The sequence below is a fragment of the Pelmatolapia mariae genome, linkage group LG3_W, assembly GCF_036321145.2.
Source record: "Pelmatolapia mariae isolate MD_Pm_ZW linkage group LG3_W, Pm_UMD_F_2, whole genome shotgun sequence".
In the NCBI taxonomy this organism is placed as follows: Eukaryota; Metazoa; Chordata; class Actinopteri; order Cichliformes; family Cichlidae; genus Pelmatolapia; species Pelmatolapia mariae.
This window is the reverse complement of record NC_086229.1, coordinates 71,193,041-71,210,714: the sequence shown is the minus strand read 5'-3', so window position 1 is coordinate 71,210,714 and position 17,674 is coordinate 71,193,041. Positions and strand designations below refer to the sequence as shown.

Genomic DNA, 17,674 nt, shown 5'->3' with positions numbered 1-17,674 from the left:
CTGTCCTAGAAATCGAATCGAATCGATTCTAGAAATCAGTGACGATACCCAGCCCTACTGCTGACCACTCGTAACTATACTTTCATACAGCACTTTATCTACTAAACACACACAGCCAGTTTAATCACCCTTTACCTCACATGGATGTCTGTGGACTGTGGAGGACATCGAGTACACTCAGGACACCCACACAGGCATAAGCAGCACATGCTGGGATTTGAACCAGGAACCTCCTTGCTGTGAAGGGACAGTACTAACCCACTCTACTTCCTGTTACAGATCTTGTTCCTGGGTCAAGGCACCCTATGACCTCTGCATGAGCCCTGTTCCTTATGTGTACCATATATGATTATTCCTAATCCTGTTTGGAGATTCCTTCATGATCCTTCAAAGACCAGCAGGTTTCTGTCTCCGTGGTAACGTGGACAAATGTGGTGGGAACACACACAGTCCCCTTTGACCTCTGTCACCACTGTCCTAGAAAGACACACTGATTTGAACACACTGGTGCTAAAACTCAGCATCAGTGTACAAAAATGTAGCAGCAGTACAACAATATAAAATTCTTATAGTTTCATTTTTGTGTATTTTTGTATTCCAGGCTAAAGAATAAAGTTTATCTTGTTCTTCTCTCAAATTGGACGTGAACATCATGTAAGGACTGAGAAAGAAACATTGAAGAGAAACTGTACATAATGAACAAGTTCACAGTGTTTACATTAACTAGTGATGGCCAGATGCTGTAGTGTTTTCAAATGATGGGACAGTGATTGTACTCAGGAATACCGGAGTGATCGACACTCTATTCATTTTTATTAAGAAATAATATATTTTCCACTGTGCCTGGACTCAGCTGGTTTCTCTGCTTGGTAATGTTACACTGTAGAAAATGATGGGCCAACTCGTCTCCTGTGCAACATATTTATCTTAGCAGAAACTTCAAAAACAGAAACAGCAGGTTAACAGTCTGCACGAGGCCTCATAACATACTGACTACACTTCTTCTGCACAGTGTTACAGTGACAATAACACAACACACCTGCACTGTAAAACAGCACCACAGTAGTACTGAAACAGTTCCTGTTATAACCAATGACAGCTTTATATCCACATACATCACTTTCATGAACTAAATCACAAACTCCCTGATTATCCAGAGACTTTATTGTGCAGCTCTGACCCAAACATACCTGTACAGACATTACAGACTTTCATCACAGCCTGATAACTGGATCAGCACAGGTGTAGGATCACATGTGTGCTCCGTAGCTTAGCCTGATTCTGCATTTAGTCAGCATTTCCATTTACACAAGCATCTCATGACATGACACATTTACTCTGTTCAACAAAGGTTTGTCCATAAGTTCATGATTTTACTGACGTTATGTGCATCTCTCAGTAGTTAGCTTACATCCTTTAAACTCACAAAGACATGAAACAGTTCTGAGATTCATTACCATGAACACACCGGACTATGAGTCCGCCATTTTAGCTACACGTGGTGGCCAATCATCTTTACAAACCCTTAACTCATGAATTCACTCTTTAGTTTGAGATCTGTTGCACTGTAAGACACTTATGATCGATTACTACTGTTGTCTATTACTTATATGTTATTTCCAACACAGCTCACCTGCAATAACAGAGAAACAGGAGCAGGTTAACAGGAGCTAATCAGTGTGGGAGCTGTAAACTACCTCATCACTACTGATTACACTTCTTCTAGCGAAGTGTAATTTCTGATGTGTGGGGCACTGAGCGCCGTCTGCTGGCGACACTAATATTACACTTTCAGATAGCAAAATAGACATTAACAGTAGTTTTTCCAAAATAAAGTGACTTTAAGCATAAAAATAAAATGGCTAATATTTTCATGTATTCATCTACATCATAGTGTCACAGTAATAACAGGGCTGCACCAGTATCCCACAGCAAGCCTGTGAAGGTTTGGATATATGCACCTCTGCATAGATGAAACCCACAAATGAGGTGTTGTTGTACAGCAGTTGCTTGACACACAACAAACAGTTCACATTGGAATGAAAAAAACAAACAAGTTGAATATTACAGCACTGACACATTTTATGTTATTTGTAGTATTTTACTGGGAGAGATCAGCTCAGTGCTGGCATCCAGGGGAGACCCTTCTCCTTTCAGCTGGCTCCATAGAAACAAGCTCCTCTGTATCACAGGTGAAACTCCCACAGCAACACTGACACACAAAGTCTGTGGGAATCCAATACCCACTTTATGTCCATAAACATGATGATAATCAGAGAAATGAGAAATAACATCTAATTCTGGATGTTTAATGTCCGTCTGCTGGAGGCTCAGGACAGTTCACTTCTGTCTGTCCTCTGACACAGTCCTGCTGTGGAGACTGAGGAGCCTCATTATTCTCAGTAGAAACCTCGTATGAATATCGGGACACTTTATGTTTTCTGTAGATCAAAAAACCAACAAGAAGAAGGAGAATAACAACTATCAGTGCAAGAATTCCTCTTGGTGGACCTGCAGGAGAGAAACAAAGTGTCAGCTGTGGATGGAGGTAAATGATGAGTAACTAACAGAATCGAATCAATTTCCTCTACTGCAGGAGAAAAAGTAAATAAATAGATAAAACATGTGAATAAAGTGTGAAAGTTTCCACCCTGGTAGATTTTCTTCGATCACTGATTAAAATAATACTGGTGAGCACCATTGTTACTGCTCAGCCTGCTACACTCAAAAAAAAAATATTTGAATAAAAAAGTCATAAAAAGGATTTCCACATGATTCAATTGTTTTTTTTTTAACATTATTATTCTGTTTTTTCAACTTAATGTACTTGAGTTGGACCAATTTAATTAATTAATGATGAATCGACTTAATTAACTGAGTTGATCCAACACACACAAATTACATTAGTCCAACAAAAGTACTTAATGCTGACAGAAAGACATTTATTAACGTAGAAATCCTTTCCATGATTAGTTTAAGTTCATTCAAAGAGTTATTTTTTGGAGTGTCCAACAAAACATAAAACTTGTCATGTGCATATTTTTCCCTCCAGTTTAATGGATTCATAACAAATGTCACACAGCTGTGACTCCATCCATCCTCTTCCACTTGTCAGGGTCGATTGGGGGCTGAAGCCTGTCCCAGGGCGAGAGGCAGGATACACCCTGGACAGGTCACCAGTCTATCACAGGGCTAACACAGAGCACACTTCTTTAGATTCATCAGTTAAAATGTGTTTGGACTGCGGGAGGAAGCAAAAGTATCCGGAGAGAACAGACACAAACACAGGGAGAACATCCAAACTCTGCACAGAAAGGATTCAAACTCAGGACCTTCTTGCTGTGAGGCAACAGTGCTGACCACCACACCACCGAGCTGTCACTCCAAATGATTACAAGACTTGATGCAGAATTTTATTTATGTTTTTGTCCTTGACTGTCGAGGCTGGCTGTGTGGCAGCAGGAGTAGGACCCAAAAACTAGGAGACATGAGGGACACAAGGCACACAGGACAACACACAACAACATGGACGACACAACAAAAAGCAGAGGAAGACAGAGGACTTAAATAGACAGAGGATAACGAGAGGATGGGAAACAGGAGGGAACACAGCTGGAAGTAATCAGACACAATGAGACAGGAGGAAGCAAAACAGAAGACACTGAACACAGGACGAGAAACTGTCAAAATAAAACAGGAAACACAGACAGAGTAACAGACAAGGGCTTGACACTGGGACCGAGGGAGAAACAGACACAGGAACAAGACAGACTGAGGAGACAGAGAGGGCGAGAGACATGACGGGCTGGTGAGAACACAGATGAGACCAAGACATCCAGAGCAGGAAAGGAAACTGATCCATGAATAACAGTAAAACACACAAACCCAGGACCATGACACTGACACATTAAACCACAACAAATAGCACAGATGTGGTGTGTGTCTGCTTTCCTGCCTCTTTAACCCTAGTGATTTTTCTGTGGTTTGAAATCTCGTGTGATCCTGTGATATCGCGAGTCCAGGAAACTAACCACTCTTACTAGATTGTATCACATCATCTCCACAAAAATAAATAGTGATAGGTTTGTAGCATAAACCCATTCACTGGAACGTTCAAGACAATTTACTACACAGCAAAAAGCAAGACACGAGTAGGCAAAGTTCTTTGTGTTACTCATGCATGAGGAGGCCTGCCTGGAGCCAAGTGTCGTTCCACCCACTTGACCTCCATCAGACTCTCAGCCAGGTTCCCCATAGCACTCCTTTTCTTGTGGTTACATGAATATGCATAGGTTCATTAACATATGACGTTTCATATAGGTATACATGTGAACAAAGAATACCTTGTCTCTCTGTGTGTGTGTGTGGTGGGGGGGGGGGGGGGGGGGGGGGGTCAGAGTGTGACCCCATAAAGACTTTCCTAAACCTGCTGGTCTGGAAGTCCAGCAGTTCATCTAAACAAAAGGCACTTAGAGTAAAACAGATATAGATGTGTTTGCTATACCATATATCAGCAAGAAAAGATACGACCTCTTCCCATGACCCTAAGATTGTGGGTGTGCATGCCAGAACACTCTGGAATGCACACAAAGTCTTTGCAGACTATTAAGGATCAAACCTCTACCAACATGACATTGATTATACAACTCTAAGCATATATGAGTAAATGTTTCTAAGCATAAATGACAATCAACAATATAAACCTGACAAATAGTTTGTTGAATTTAACGCAGATCATAGAAGATATATTTACGGTCACCATAGAAACATAAAATTATTTTGTTCACAGTACAGGTTAGACTCTTGTAAATGAAACAACAGCCCAATTTCACTGTTTTGAGTGTAGTAGAAAATCCTGGGTGACATTCTGCTCAAGTTATTATGTTCACAGGTTTGTCAGAAAACTTGACCTCTGACCTTGAACTTGAATCTTGTCCAACATTTGTAGTAGATGTACCTACGATATGAATTTGATTACATGAATTTAAAAAGCCTACGTCACCTGTGTTTCTAAACTTGGGTGTCCACACCACCCGTCCACCTGACCAGTCTTTTCTGACTGGGGGGTAAAAACACACATGAACTGACCATCTTGTTTTTAAATAAAGCCGCCATAAAAAGAATTTCCATTTGCAGCATTTCAACACGACCAGGACACACACTGGTTTTAAGAGCCCAGAGTGGAAACCCTCCGGCTTGATGACCTCATGATTACATCACTGCTCCTCACACATGATGTGCTACTTTAGGCTCCATCAGGTGGAGACCTCCAACTCACACTGTTCACAGCTGAGTGTGAAGCAGACGGTCCTCAGCCTGAAAAGGGTGGAGTGCCCACTCCTGTTTATGGAGGAGTTACCGCTCCAAGTGGAGGAGTTTAAGTATCTCTGGGTCTTGTTCACTAATGAGGGGAGAGACTGACAGACGGATCGGGGCAGTGGCTGCAGCGAGCTCTGGGAAGTGACCGAAAGAACAACATCTTGGATACAAGTGGCTTCAAAGAGCTTTCTCCGAGGGCTGGCTGGCCTCTCCCTCAGAGACAGGGGGACAGATTGGTGTGGCATGAGAGGCGGAGCTGGCACTTGATGGATGTTTTGTGTCTCCACCAGTGTTGGTGTAACGTGTTACTTTATAACAGCATTGTGTTCATATGTTACTTTGTAACACGTTACTGTAATCACATTACATTTTTCAGTAATGCAGTAGGGATTTGTGTTGCTGTGGGACTCGAGCCTGAGGTTCATATTATTACATGGTGATCATGTGACAGTGCATATCAGATCATTTTACAGAGTAACGAGAAAGTAACAACAAGTAGAGTAAGGAGTTACTTTCTCCAGTGAGTAATTAAGTAACACTTTACAGTACTGCTAAGGAAAGTTACGAGTAATACATGTAATAGATTACTCATCCTTTGTAACAACTCACAACCACCAGCTTCACCCCTCCCCTCCCCCTCTAGCTGTAGGCTTTAACATTGAGTTTCCCCACACATGTTTACAGAGGAGTTAGAGAGCAAGAGAAGAAGAGACTGATTCATAAATGTCTTTGTTTCTGCTCTAACCTTACCCAAACAATGCTGCTCTACAACTCTACACTAGCAGCCACAAAGACAACAGCTGGAGAAACATCTGTCTACCTCTGACATCCACCAGCTCATCCATACAACAAACAAACATCAACAACCAGGAAGCAGCTTAACCTCTGATCACACACACACTCAACTCTACTCACTCACCTGGAGGATCAACATGAAAGTGTATGATGCTGATGGGCTCCCATGAGTCTGTTTCTGCCATGAAAACACGACACTCGTATGTTCCAGTGTCATTAATCGTCACATCCTTCAGAATCAAAGACACTTTTCCATCCTTTATCTGTCTGTCTTGCAGATCCACCCGGTTCTTAAAAGATGGATGCTGCTCATCTGGAACGGACTGCCCATCCCTATGCAAAAGCACATTTTTATCTCCCAGGTCAGCTCTGCTCCACTTTAAAGTTGTGATGTTGTTGTTTGGAGCTCGACATGTCAGAGTGACGTCCTGTCCAGACTCAGCTGTGATGTTTTTCTGATCTGAAAGAGGAAACAACACAGAGCAGAGAGGTTAAAGGTCAGAGTTCAGACCTACCTAAGGGGTTTAAGGAGTATCTAGTGTACCTGTACCTACAATAAATAAGGAGCTAATTATTATTTAATTATTTCTTCTTTGTTATTGAATTCTTGCATTCTTACATCATAAAAGTCTGTATGTTCAGTGAATAATAGAGAATCTGAGTTTAAAGCTGATCAGACTTTCTATTGAGTATGTTTCATGTTTCTACTGAGGAAAAGTTATTTTGTAATAATTGTGTGGATGCTTTATGCATCCACACTATTGAATTCCTGTTTCTCTTTATTCTTTATTGTGTGGATGCCCTAAAAGGGCTTCCACACTATTGAGTTCCTGTTTCTCTTTATTCTTTATCCTACTTTATTGTGTGGATGCTTTAGGCATCCACACTATTGTTTTCCTGTTTCTCTTTATTGTGTGGATGCCCTAAAGGGCTTCCACACTATTGAGTTCCTGTTTCTCTTTATTCTTTATACTTTATTCTTCAAGTTGCCACTTTTTTTGCCGCTTAACTACTCCCTCAGTTTTCAGCCGATTTTCTCAGTTCAAACTCTAAACTGTTCTGCTCTTTCTGCTAATTCCTGCTATGACTTTTGGTGTTTATTACTATTATACTTTTTAAAATATTACACTTTTTTCCTTTAATTTGTCCCATCCTCTTGAAATGAATTGGAAACTTCCACAATTCTGTGCAATTAACTCAGAGTGAGTGCTGGTCTGTTCTGAATTTTCTCTTCATGTCTGAACAACTTCTTGCTACTCGGTCAATTTACACTCAACCCCCACAAATTATACATCGAAACGTAGGTATTTTTGCTGGGTTTCAGACAATGTCACTATCTTTATTGTGAAATTTACCGTTTTTTCGCAATTTGCCTCGAAGTGACACATGGTGTGGTTACTTCCCATTCAAAGTCAATGGGGAGGTTTTGAAATTCAGAGCTGAAATTCTGTAACGGGAGGCATTTTAAAATCGCCATATCTCCTTAACAAAGCAAAGTTAGGACATGAGGCTTGTGCCAATATATCTTCAGACACACTGACAGTGGAAGCAGTTTTTACATTCATCTTAACGTTGAGCCATAAATTACGTTTGTTTGAGGGGTGGAAATCTGTCCTCCTCTCAGTTCTCACACTCTGAAAATGAAGCCGTTTCTTCTCTCGTCATATCTCCGCGACGAAGGTACAAAGAGCTATGAAAATCGCAGTCAAAATACACCAAAGTCCGCTGATTCACCCAGTACAAGAATTATGCTGCTAGCCCTCCTAGTTTTTGAGTTACACTACGTTTTGTAACTCCAAAAAACGGCGCTTTTCGCCTCTCACCGCGATCTATTTCTGATTGCTGATCTATATGTTTTTTAGCCGCCCGCCCCCTTGCCAGGTGGCGCAATCAGTAATGACACGGCTCTGCAGCTCAAAGGTCGTGGGTTCAATCCCACCTTGCTTCAACATTTTTTTTTCATTACAAATTTAAACACTATCACAGACCTGTCATTTATATTGATCATTTATTACAATTCTGCAAAGTTTTATCATTTTAGCAGCTTTTCTAATATAGACCGAAATACATACAAGTACCCAGCCTAATGAAGCAGACAGAGGCAGTAGCTCTGATTGGTGAATTTGAGCAGAATCAGGTTGTTCTTTCATTTCATTTCTTTATTTATTTCACACATTGTTCATCGTGTTTCTTTTTCTACATACAGAACCTTCTGCCTCTTTTCAGCATAAATTCTGCCTCTTTTCAGCAGAAATTCTGCTCATTCACCTCTTTTCAGTGCAACATTCTGCTTCTTTGCCTCTTTTCTGCAGAAATTCTGCTGATTCATCTCTTTTCTGCAAAATTTTCAGCCTTTTCACCTTTTTCAATGCTTTCATCTTTTTCAAATCATAGAGTTCAAATCAAAATATAGTATTTTTACCAAAGCATTGTATTTGTACGAAGTACAGTATTTCTGCCAAATCATAGAATTACTGCAATTTCATAGTATTTTGAGGAATCCCTTTTGTTATAGTATTACTTCTAAGTCATAGTATTTTTGCTTTGTCATAGTATTTGTACTGAAACATAGTATTTCTGCCAAATCATAGTATTACTGCTATTTCATAGTATTTGAGTGAAATTACAGTGTTTCTGCAAAAACATTGTATTTCTGCTACTGTATATCCGCTGTATTACGTAGTGGCAAAGTTGGAGGCTGACTGTTACTAAGTGCGTCAGTGTACATAGGTCATCTCTTGTGTTGGAGTGCCCTCGTGTGGCGCTTTTTGGGTAGTGCCTTAGTAAACGTGAACACTCCAAAGAAGTGGTATCAGACTGGTTTGTAGTGGAGGAATTTGTTGCCAGTTTCTTTCATCTTTAATCCGTATTCATGTTGTAATGTAGTAACTTTTGTTGCACAAATACCACAATATGGCAGAAATACTATGTTTTGGCACAAATACTTTGATTTGGTATACTTTAGCTTCTTCACCCTTTTTCAGCAAAGTTTTCATTTTTTTCACCCCTTTTCAGCACGAATTCTAGATTTTTGGCTGTTTTCAGAAAAAAAACCTCTTTTCAGCAGAAACTCTGCTGATTCACCTCTTTTTAGCGCAAGTTTCTGCTTCTTTGCCTCTTTTCTGCAGAAATTCTGCTGATTCACCTCTTTTCTGCAAAATTTTCAGCCTTTTCACCTCTTATTAGCACAATTCTCAGCAGCTTCTGCTCATTTCAGCAGAATTGTCAGTCTGTCCACCTTTTCTTTGTGCAAATCAGTTTGGGTCAGTGAGATGAGTAGCTGCTCTGAGTCTGGCAGGGCCAGGTTCGAATCCTACTCAGGGTGAAAATTTTTTTTCACCACCATACAACTTTTTGCAACTTTTCAGCATTTTCAGCTTTTCAGCAGACAGCTTCAGCGTTAAGGCATCCACACAGCATTTTCGCAGGAAATGCAAATTTTCTAGTTCTTTATCTTTATTCTTCTAGTTGCTCCGTTCTTTGCCGCTTAACTACTCCCTCAGTTTTCAGCCGATTTTCTCAGTTCAAACTTTAAAAAATTCTGCTCTTTCTGCTAATGTGTGCTATGACTTTTGGTGCTCATAACTTCTATACTTTTTGAGATATTGAATATTTTTTGCAATATTTTTGCCCATTGAAATGAATGGAACACATTATCAATGTGGTCACTTGTTTCTGCTCGCTGGGCTGAGCTGTGTTTTAGCTCAGTGAGATGAGCAGCCGTTCTCAGACTGGGAGGCCTGGGTTCAAATCCCGCTTATGGCAACATTTCTTTCAGTTAACAATTAAACTTTTTTTTAACTCTTTTTAACTCAATTTCAGCTTTTTCACCCCTTTTCAGCAAAATTTTCAGTTTTTCCACCACTTTTCAGCACAAATCCCAGCTTTTTCAGCTATTTTCAGCAAAATTCTTCAGCAGAAATTCTGCTGATTGAAGTCTTTAGCAGAATTTTCAGAATTTTCACCTCTTTTCAGCCTAAATTCTGCCTATTCACCTCCTCTGCAAAATTTTCAGCCTTTTCACCTCTTATCAGCACAAATCTCAGCTGTTTTCAGAAAAAACCTCTTTTCAGCAGAAATTCTGCTGATTCACCTCTTTTCTGCAGAATTGTGAGTCTCTCCAACAATTCTTTGCAAGAGTAGGTTTGGCTCATTGAGATGAGTAGCCGCCTTGAGACCAGGAAGGCCAGGTTCGAATCCTGCTCATGGCAACATTTTTTTTTCACCACTTTTCAGCACAAATCTCAGCTTTTTCAGCTATTTTCGGCAAAAACATCTTTTCAGCAGAACTCTGCTGAAAATTCTGCTTATTCACCTCTTCTGCAAAATTTTCAGCCTTTTCACCTCTTATCAGCTGTCTCAGCTGTTTTCAGAAAAAACACTTTTGAGCAGAAATTCTGCTGATTCATCTCTTTTCAGCGCAACTTTCTGCTTCTTTACCTCTTTTCAGCAGAAATTCTGCTGATTCACCTCTTTTCTGCAAAATTTTCAGCCTTTTCACCTCTTATCAGCACAATTCTCAGCAGCTTCTGCTCATTTCAGCAAAAGTGTCAGTCTCTCCACCTCTTCATTGGGAGAATGAGTTTGGCTCAGTGAGATGAGTAGCTGCCTTGAGACCAGAAGGGCTTCGAATCCTGCTCATGGCAACATTGGGGGGCGGTTTCACCACTTTTTTAGCAAAATTTCGCCGTCTTTACCCCTTTTCAGTAGAATTTTTTGCTTTTCACCACTTTAAGCAAAAATCTCTCCTTCTTCACTTGTTTTCAGCAGAATTGTCCGTCTCTCCACCTCTTCTTTGTAAGAATGACTTTGGCTCAGGGAAATGGATAGTCGCCTTGAGACCAGCAGTGCCAGGTTCGAATCCTGCTCAAGGTGACATTTTTTTTCACCACCATACAACTTTTTGCAACTTTTCATCTTTTTCAGCTTTTCAGCAGACAGCTTCAGCGTAAAGGCATCCACACAGCATTTTCGCAGGAAATGCAAATTTTTCTAGTTCTTTATACTTTATACTTTATATCTACTTTATCTACTTCCACAATTTTCAGCCGATTTTTGCCGTTCAAATTTTAAACTATTCTGCTATTTCTGCTAATTCCGGCTATGACTTTTGGTATTTTTTGCTATTATACTTTTTAAAATATTAAGCTTTTTATGCTTTTTTTTGTCCCATTGAAATGAATGGAAAACTTCCAAAATTCTGCTAAAACTTGCCTGTTTTTGAAACTTAACTACTTCCTCATACTTTCACCTAGAACAACCATTCAAACTTTAAAATGTTCACAAATTATTGGGCTATTCATGGATGATTCAGCTTTTTCATATCTGTTACCATTTTCATCTTATCCCTTTTTAATTTTTCAGTTGCAAAATTGTGATTTTTCACAAAATACATGCGTTGTTATGGTTGCTATGCTCTTGGCTTCCAGTGTGCCACTGAAGGTTTTGCAGTCTTCTCTTCATGTCCGAACAACTTCTTGCTACTTCCTCAATTTTCACTCAACTTCCACAAGTTATACATCAAAACGTAGGTATTTTTGCTGGCTTTCAGAAAATGTCACTGTCATTGTTGTGGGATTTATAGAATTTTGCCAAATCTCCTCAGACCAACACAAGGTCGGAAAAGTCTCCATATAAAGTCAATGGAGAGTTTGTTCAAAATCACTGCTTGATTTCTGTCATGAGAGGCATTTTCGAATCGTCATATCTCCTTAACGAAGCAAAGTTAAAACATGAGGCTTGTCCCAGTATATCTTCAGACACTCCTGACGCTCACAATTCAAGAATTTGTTTCTCACCTATTACCATTCTGAAATGAGTTAGACTTGTTTGAGAGTAGGAAATTCGTCCTTCGCTCAGATTTCTTCAGATTTCAAACTCTGGAAATGAGGCACTTTTTTCTCTCGTCATATCTTTTTGATGGATTTCCACACAGACCTGAAAATTTCCATGACTGTTCACCAAAGCCTGCTGTCTCTTACGGTGAAAGAATGATATCGATACTCCATATAGATTTAGAGTTACAAAGCGTTGTTCGAGGGCAAGTCAGGGCAGTTTTGGCTTTGCCTCTTCTCAGTTATGGTGCATTAGGAGTCAAATATCTTCAATAATTCATATTTTAATGATAAATTGTCAACACTTGAAGATTCCCCCATCTCTTCTGAACAAAACGGTGTAAGAATGACTGTTCTAGCCCCTACGGTTAGGAAATTATAGCCATTTGTTTGAGGGGAATGCTCACTATGAGAAATAGACAGCACAAATCCTTTCTCTGTTCCTGCGTGTGTGTAAAAACAGGTGCACCAGTTTTGGCGGGAAAAAGTACACAGCCTCTCTGATTGGTGGATTCAAATTTAGCAGCTCCAGGCTGCTTGGCTGCTGCTGCTGCTACAGTTTGTGTGTGTGTGTGTGTGTGTGTGTGTGTGTGTGTGTGTGTGTGTGTGTGTGTGTGTGTGTGACAGAGAGAGAGAGAGAGAGAGAGAGAGAAAGCCTTTTTATGGGATGATCTCATTGTAAGATTCAAATTCAATATATTTAGACTGGTTGACTGAATTGGATCTTGTGTGTGTCTCTCTCTGTGCATGTGTTTTTCCATATGTGTCCATATATGTGATTGAGTGGCTGTTATATTTTTTTTGCCGATTTTTTTCATTTAACAATAATATTTGAGGGACCCTTAGCATGTACAGCATTTTTTCAGCTGTCCATTTTGCTTTTCCAATTTTTTTATTTAAGTTATTACTATTGTGCTAAATCATACTATTTCTGCTATTTTATAAGATTTGTGCTAAATATAGTATATCTGCTAAATCATACTATTTCTGCTATCTTATGACATTTGTGCTAAATACAGCATTACTGCTAAATCATACTACTTCTGCTATTTGATAAGATTTGTGCTAAGTATAGTATTTCTGCTAAAAAAATAGTATTTCTGCCAAATATAGTATTTTTGATTAATTATAGTTTTTTTTTTACCAAATCATAGTACAGTTTTTCTGCTTTTTATAGGATTTGTACTTAATATAGTATTTCTGCTTAATTATAGTATTTCTGCCATTTTATAGTATTTGTGCTGAAACACAGTATTTCTACTAAATGCAGTATTTCTGGGTAATCATAGTATTTCTATATATTTCTGCCAGCTCCCCAGGGAGTTAATCGTCTGTGAGGAGTGTAATAGTCAAATTTACATATCAGGGCCTGCACGACTTCCCAACCAGCCAATCATATCTGAGGGCTGACACATTCAAATTTGCATATTGGAGCCTTCATGGCTTCCCAGCCAGCCAATCATATCTGAGGGCTAACACATTCAAATTTGCATATCAGGGCCTCCAAGTCAGCCAATCATATATGAGGGCTGAGGCATTTAAATTTGCATTTTGGGACCTTCATGGCTTCTAAGCCAACCAATCATGCATGTCATATATATCTCTAAAAATTCATATTTTTATTTTAAATATACAACACTTGACGATTCCCCCATCTCTTCTGAACAAAACGGTATAAGAATGACCGCTCTAGCCCCTACGGTTAGGAAATTATGGCCATTTGTTTGAGGGGAATCCTTAATATGAGAAATAGACAGCAAAATCCGGTCTCTCTGTTCCTGCGTGTGTAAGGGTGCACCAGTTTTGGCGGGAAAAAGGACACAGCCTCTCTGATTGGTGGATTCAAATTTAGCAGCTCCAGGCTTTTTGACCCACCTAGAAACATACAGGAAACAATGTATGTACAGCCCCTGTTTGTTCACTTGCCTTTGCTGTGTGTGTGTGTGTGTGTGTGTGTGTGTGTGTGTGTGTGTGACAGAGAGAGGGAGAGAGAGAGCCTTTTTATGGGTGTATCTTATTATATGATTTAAATTCAATATATTAACACTTGTTGATTGAATTGGTTCCTGTGTGTGTCTCTGTACATGTGTGTTTCCATATGTGTTCATATTTGTAATTGTGTAAGTTATTACTATTATGCTAAATTACAGTAAATTCTGCTACTTTTCAGTATTTGTGCTAAATACAGTATTTCTGCTAAATCATACTATTTCTACTATTTTATAGGATTTGTGGTAAATATAATATTTCTGCATAATTATAGTATTTCTGCCAAATCTTGATAGTTCTGCTATGTTATTGTACTTGTAATTAATTATAGTATTTGTGCCAAAGCATAGTATTTCTGCCAAATTTTAGTATTATTGTTAAATCATAGTATTTGAGCAAAATCATAGTATTTGAGCATATGCTTTCTATTTGTGCCATAGCATAGTATATTTGCTGAATCACAGCATTTCTGCTATGTTGTAGTATTTGTTCTAAATCACAGTATTTCTGCAATGTTTAGGTATTTTTGTTTAAATAAAGTATCTCTGTAATCTTGTACCATGTTTGCTAAAATCCTGTATTTCTGAAAAGTTATCATGTTTCTGCTAAGTTACAATATTTATTCTAATTTCTGCTGCTAAGTTCTGCTATGTTATTGTATTTCTGCCAAATATTATGTTTTCTTTACATTATTGCAGTTCTGCTAAGTTATTACATTTTTCCTATGTTCTGTTGCTTCTGCAAATTTATTACAATTTTTTGCTACATTTCAGCTTTTTCAGCTATTTTTAGCAGACAGCTTCAGCGTTCCAGCATCCACACTGCATTTTCGCAGGAAATGCAAATTTTTCTAGTTATTCTAGTTGCCAATTTTTTGTACTTTTTTTGGCACTTAACTACTTCCACAATTTTCAGCCGATTTTTGCCGTTCAAATTTTAAACTATTCTGCTATTTCTGCTAATTCCGGCTATGACTTCTGGTATTTTTTACTATTATGCTTTTTAAAATATTAAGCTTTTTATGCTTTTTTTGTCCCATTGAAATGAATGGAAAACTTCATAGTCATAGTATTTCTGCTTTGTCATAGTATTTGTACTGAAACATAGTATTTCTGCCAAATCATAGTATTACTGCTATTTCATAGTATTTGAGTGAAATTACAGTGTTTCTGCAAAAACATTGTATTTCTGCTACTGTATTTCCGCTGTATTACGTAGTGGCAAAGTAGGAGGCTGACTGTTACTAAGTGCATCAGTGTACATAGGTCATCTCTTGTGTTGGAGTGCCCTCTTGTGGCGCCTTTTGGGTAGTGCCTTAGTAAACGTGAACACTGCAAAGTAGTGGTATCAGACTGGTTTGTAGTGGAGGAATTTGTTGCCAGTTTCTTTCATCTTTAATCCGTATTCATGTTGTAATGTAGTAGTACCACAATATGTAAGTTTTGGCACAAATACTTTGATTTGGTATACTTTAGCTTCTTCACCCCTTTTCAGCAAAATTTTCATTTTTTTCACCCCTTTTCAGCACAAATTCCAGCTTTTTTGGCTGTTTTCAGAAAAAAAACTATTTTCAGCAGAAACTCTGCTGATTCATCTCTTTTCAGCGCAAGTTTCTGCTTCTTTGCCTCTTTTCTGCAGAAATTCTGCTGATTCATCTCTTTTCAGCGCAAGTTTCTGCTTCTTTGCCTCTTTTCTGCAGAAATTCTGCTGATTCACCTCTTTTCTGCAAAATTTTCAGCCTTTTCACCTCTTATCAGCACAATTCTCAGCAGCTTCTGCTCATTTCAGCAAAATTGTCAATCTGTCCACCTCTTCTTTGTGTAAATGAGTTTGAGTCAGTGAGATGAATAGCTGCTCTGAGTCTGGCGGGGCCAGGTTCGAATCCTACTCAGGGTGACATTTTTTTTTCACCACAATACAACTTTTTGCAACTTTTCAGCTTTTCAGCAGACAGCTTCAGCGTTAAGGCATCCACACAGCATTTTCGCAGGAAATGCAAATTTTCTAGTCTTTATTGTGTGGATGCCCTAAAAGGGCTTCCACACTATTGAGATCCTGTTTCTCTTTCTTCTTTATTATTGTGTGGATGCCCTAAAAGGGCTTCCACACTATTGAGATCCTGTTTCTCTTTCTTCTTTATTATTCTAGTTGCTTCCGTACGTTTTTTGCCGTGGATCTACTCCCACAGTTTTCAGCCGATTTTCTCAGTTCAAACTCTAAACTGTTCTGCTCTTTCTGCTAATGATGGCTATGACTTTTGTTGTTTATTACTATTATACTTTTTAAAATATTACACTTTTTTCCTTTAATTTGTCCCATTGGAATGAATGGAAAACTTCCACAACTCTGCTAAAACTTGCTTGGTTTTGAAACTTAACTGCTTCCTCATACTTTCACCTAGAAACTCCATTCAAACTTTAAAATGTTCTCAGATTATTGGGCTATTCCTGTGTGATTCAGCTTTATCAGATCTTCTACCGTTTTAATTTTATACCTCTTTAAGTTTTCAGTTGCAAAATTGTGATTTTTCAGAAAATACATGCGTTGCTATGGTTGCTATGCAATTAACTGAGAGTGTGTGCTGGTCTGTTCTGAATTTTCTCTTCATGTCTGAACAACTTCTTACTACTCGCTCAATTTCCACTCAACCTCCACAAATTATACATCAAAACGTAGGTATTTTTGCCTGCTTTCAGACAATGTTACTATATTTATTGTGAGATTTACCGTTTTTTCGCAATTTGCCTCGAAGTGACACATAGTCTGGTTACTTCCCATTCAAAGTCTATAGGGAGGTTTTGAAATTCAGAGCTGAAATTCTGTAACGGGAGGCATTTTGAAATCGCCATATCTCATTAACAAAGCAAAGTTAGGACATGAGGCTTGTGCCAATATATCTTCAGACACTGCTGACACTCACAGTGGAAGCAGTTTTTACATTCATCTTACCGTTGAGCCATAAATTACGTTTGTTTGAGGGGTGGAAATCTGTCCTCCTCTCAGTTCTCACACTCTGAAAATGAAGCCGTTTCTTCTCTCGTCATATCTCCGCGACGGAGGTACAAAGAGCTATGTAAATCACAGTCAAAATACACCAAAGTCCGCTGATTCACCCAGTACAAGAATTATTCTGCTAGCCCTCCTAGTTTTTGAGTTACACGACGTTTTGTAACTCCAAAAAACGGCGCTTTTCGCCTCTCACCGCGATCTATTTCTGATTGCTGATCTATTTGTTTTTCAGCCGCCCGCCCCCTTGCCAGGTGGCACAATCAGTAATGACACGGCTCTGCACCTCAAAGGTCGTGGGTTCAATCCCACCTTGCTTCAACATTTTTTTTTCATTACAAATTTAAACACTATCACAGACCTGTCATTTATATTGATCATTTATCACAATTCTGCAAAGTTTCATAATTTTAGCAGCTTTTCTAATATAGACCGAAATACATACAAGTACCCAGCCTAATGAAGCAGACAGAGGCAGTAGCTCTGATTGGTGAATTTGAGCAGAATCAGGTTGTTCTTTCATTTCATTTCTTTATTTATTTCACACATTGTTCATCGTGTTTCTTTTTCTACATACAGAACCTTCTGCCTCTTTTCAGCAGAAATTCTGCCTCTTTTCAGCAGAAATTCTGCTCATTCACCACTTTTCAGCGCAACGTTCTGCTTCTTTGCCACTTTTCAGCAGAAATTCTGCTCATTCACCTCTTTTCAGCGCAACGTTCTGCTTCTTT

General features: G+C 38.9%; 1 protein-coding gene across 1 annotated transcript in view; it reads right to left on the bottom strand.

The window, feature by feature from the left end:
- Window positions 1-1,146: 1,146 nt before the first annotated feature.
- LOC134624770 (kin of IRRE-like protein 1) overlaps window positions 1,147-17,674 on the bottom strand; it is an 88,434-nt gene continuing 71,906 nt past the window's right edge. Inside the window, exons 7-8 of the mRNA XM_063469812.1 lie at window positions 6,239-6,574; window positions 1,147-2,511 (exon numbers count right to left, since the gene is read on the bottom strand). Of these exons, the coding sequence (XP_063325882.1) occupies window positions 2,309-2,511; window positions 6,239-6,574 (539 nt within the window). The 3' untranslated portion in view covers window positions 1,147-2,308. The remainder of the gene's footprint in view (window positions 2,512-6,238; window positions 6,575-17,674) is intronic.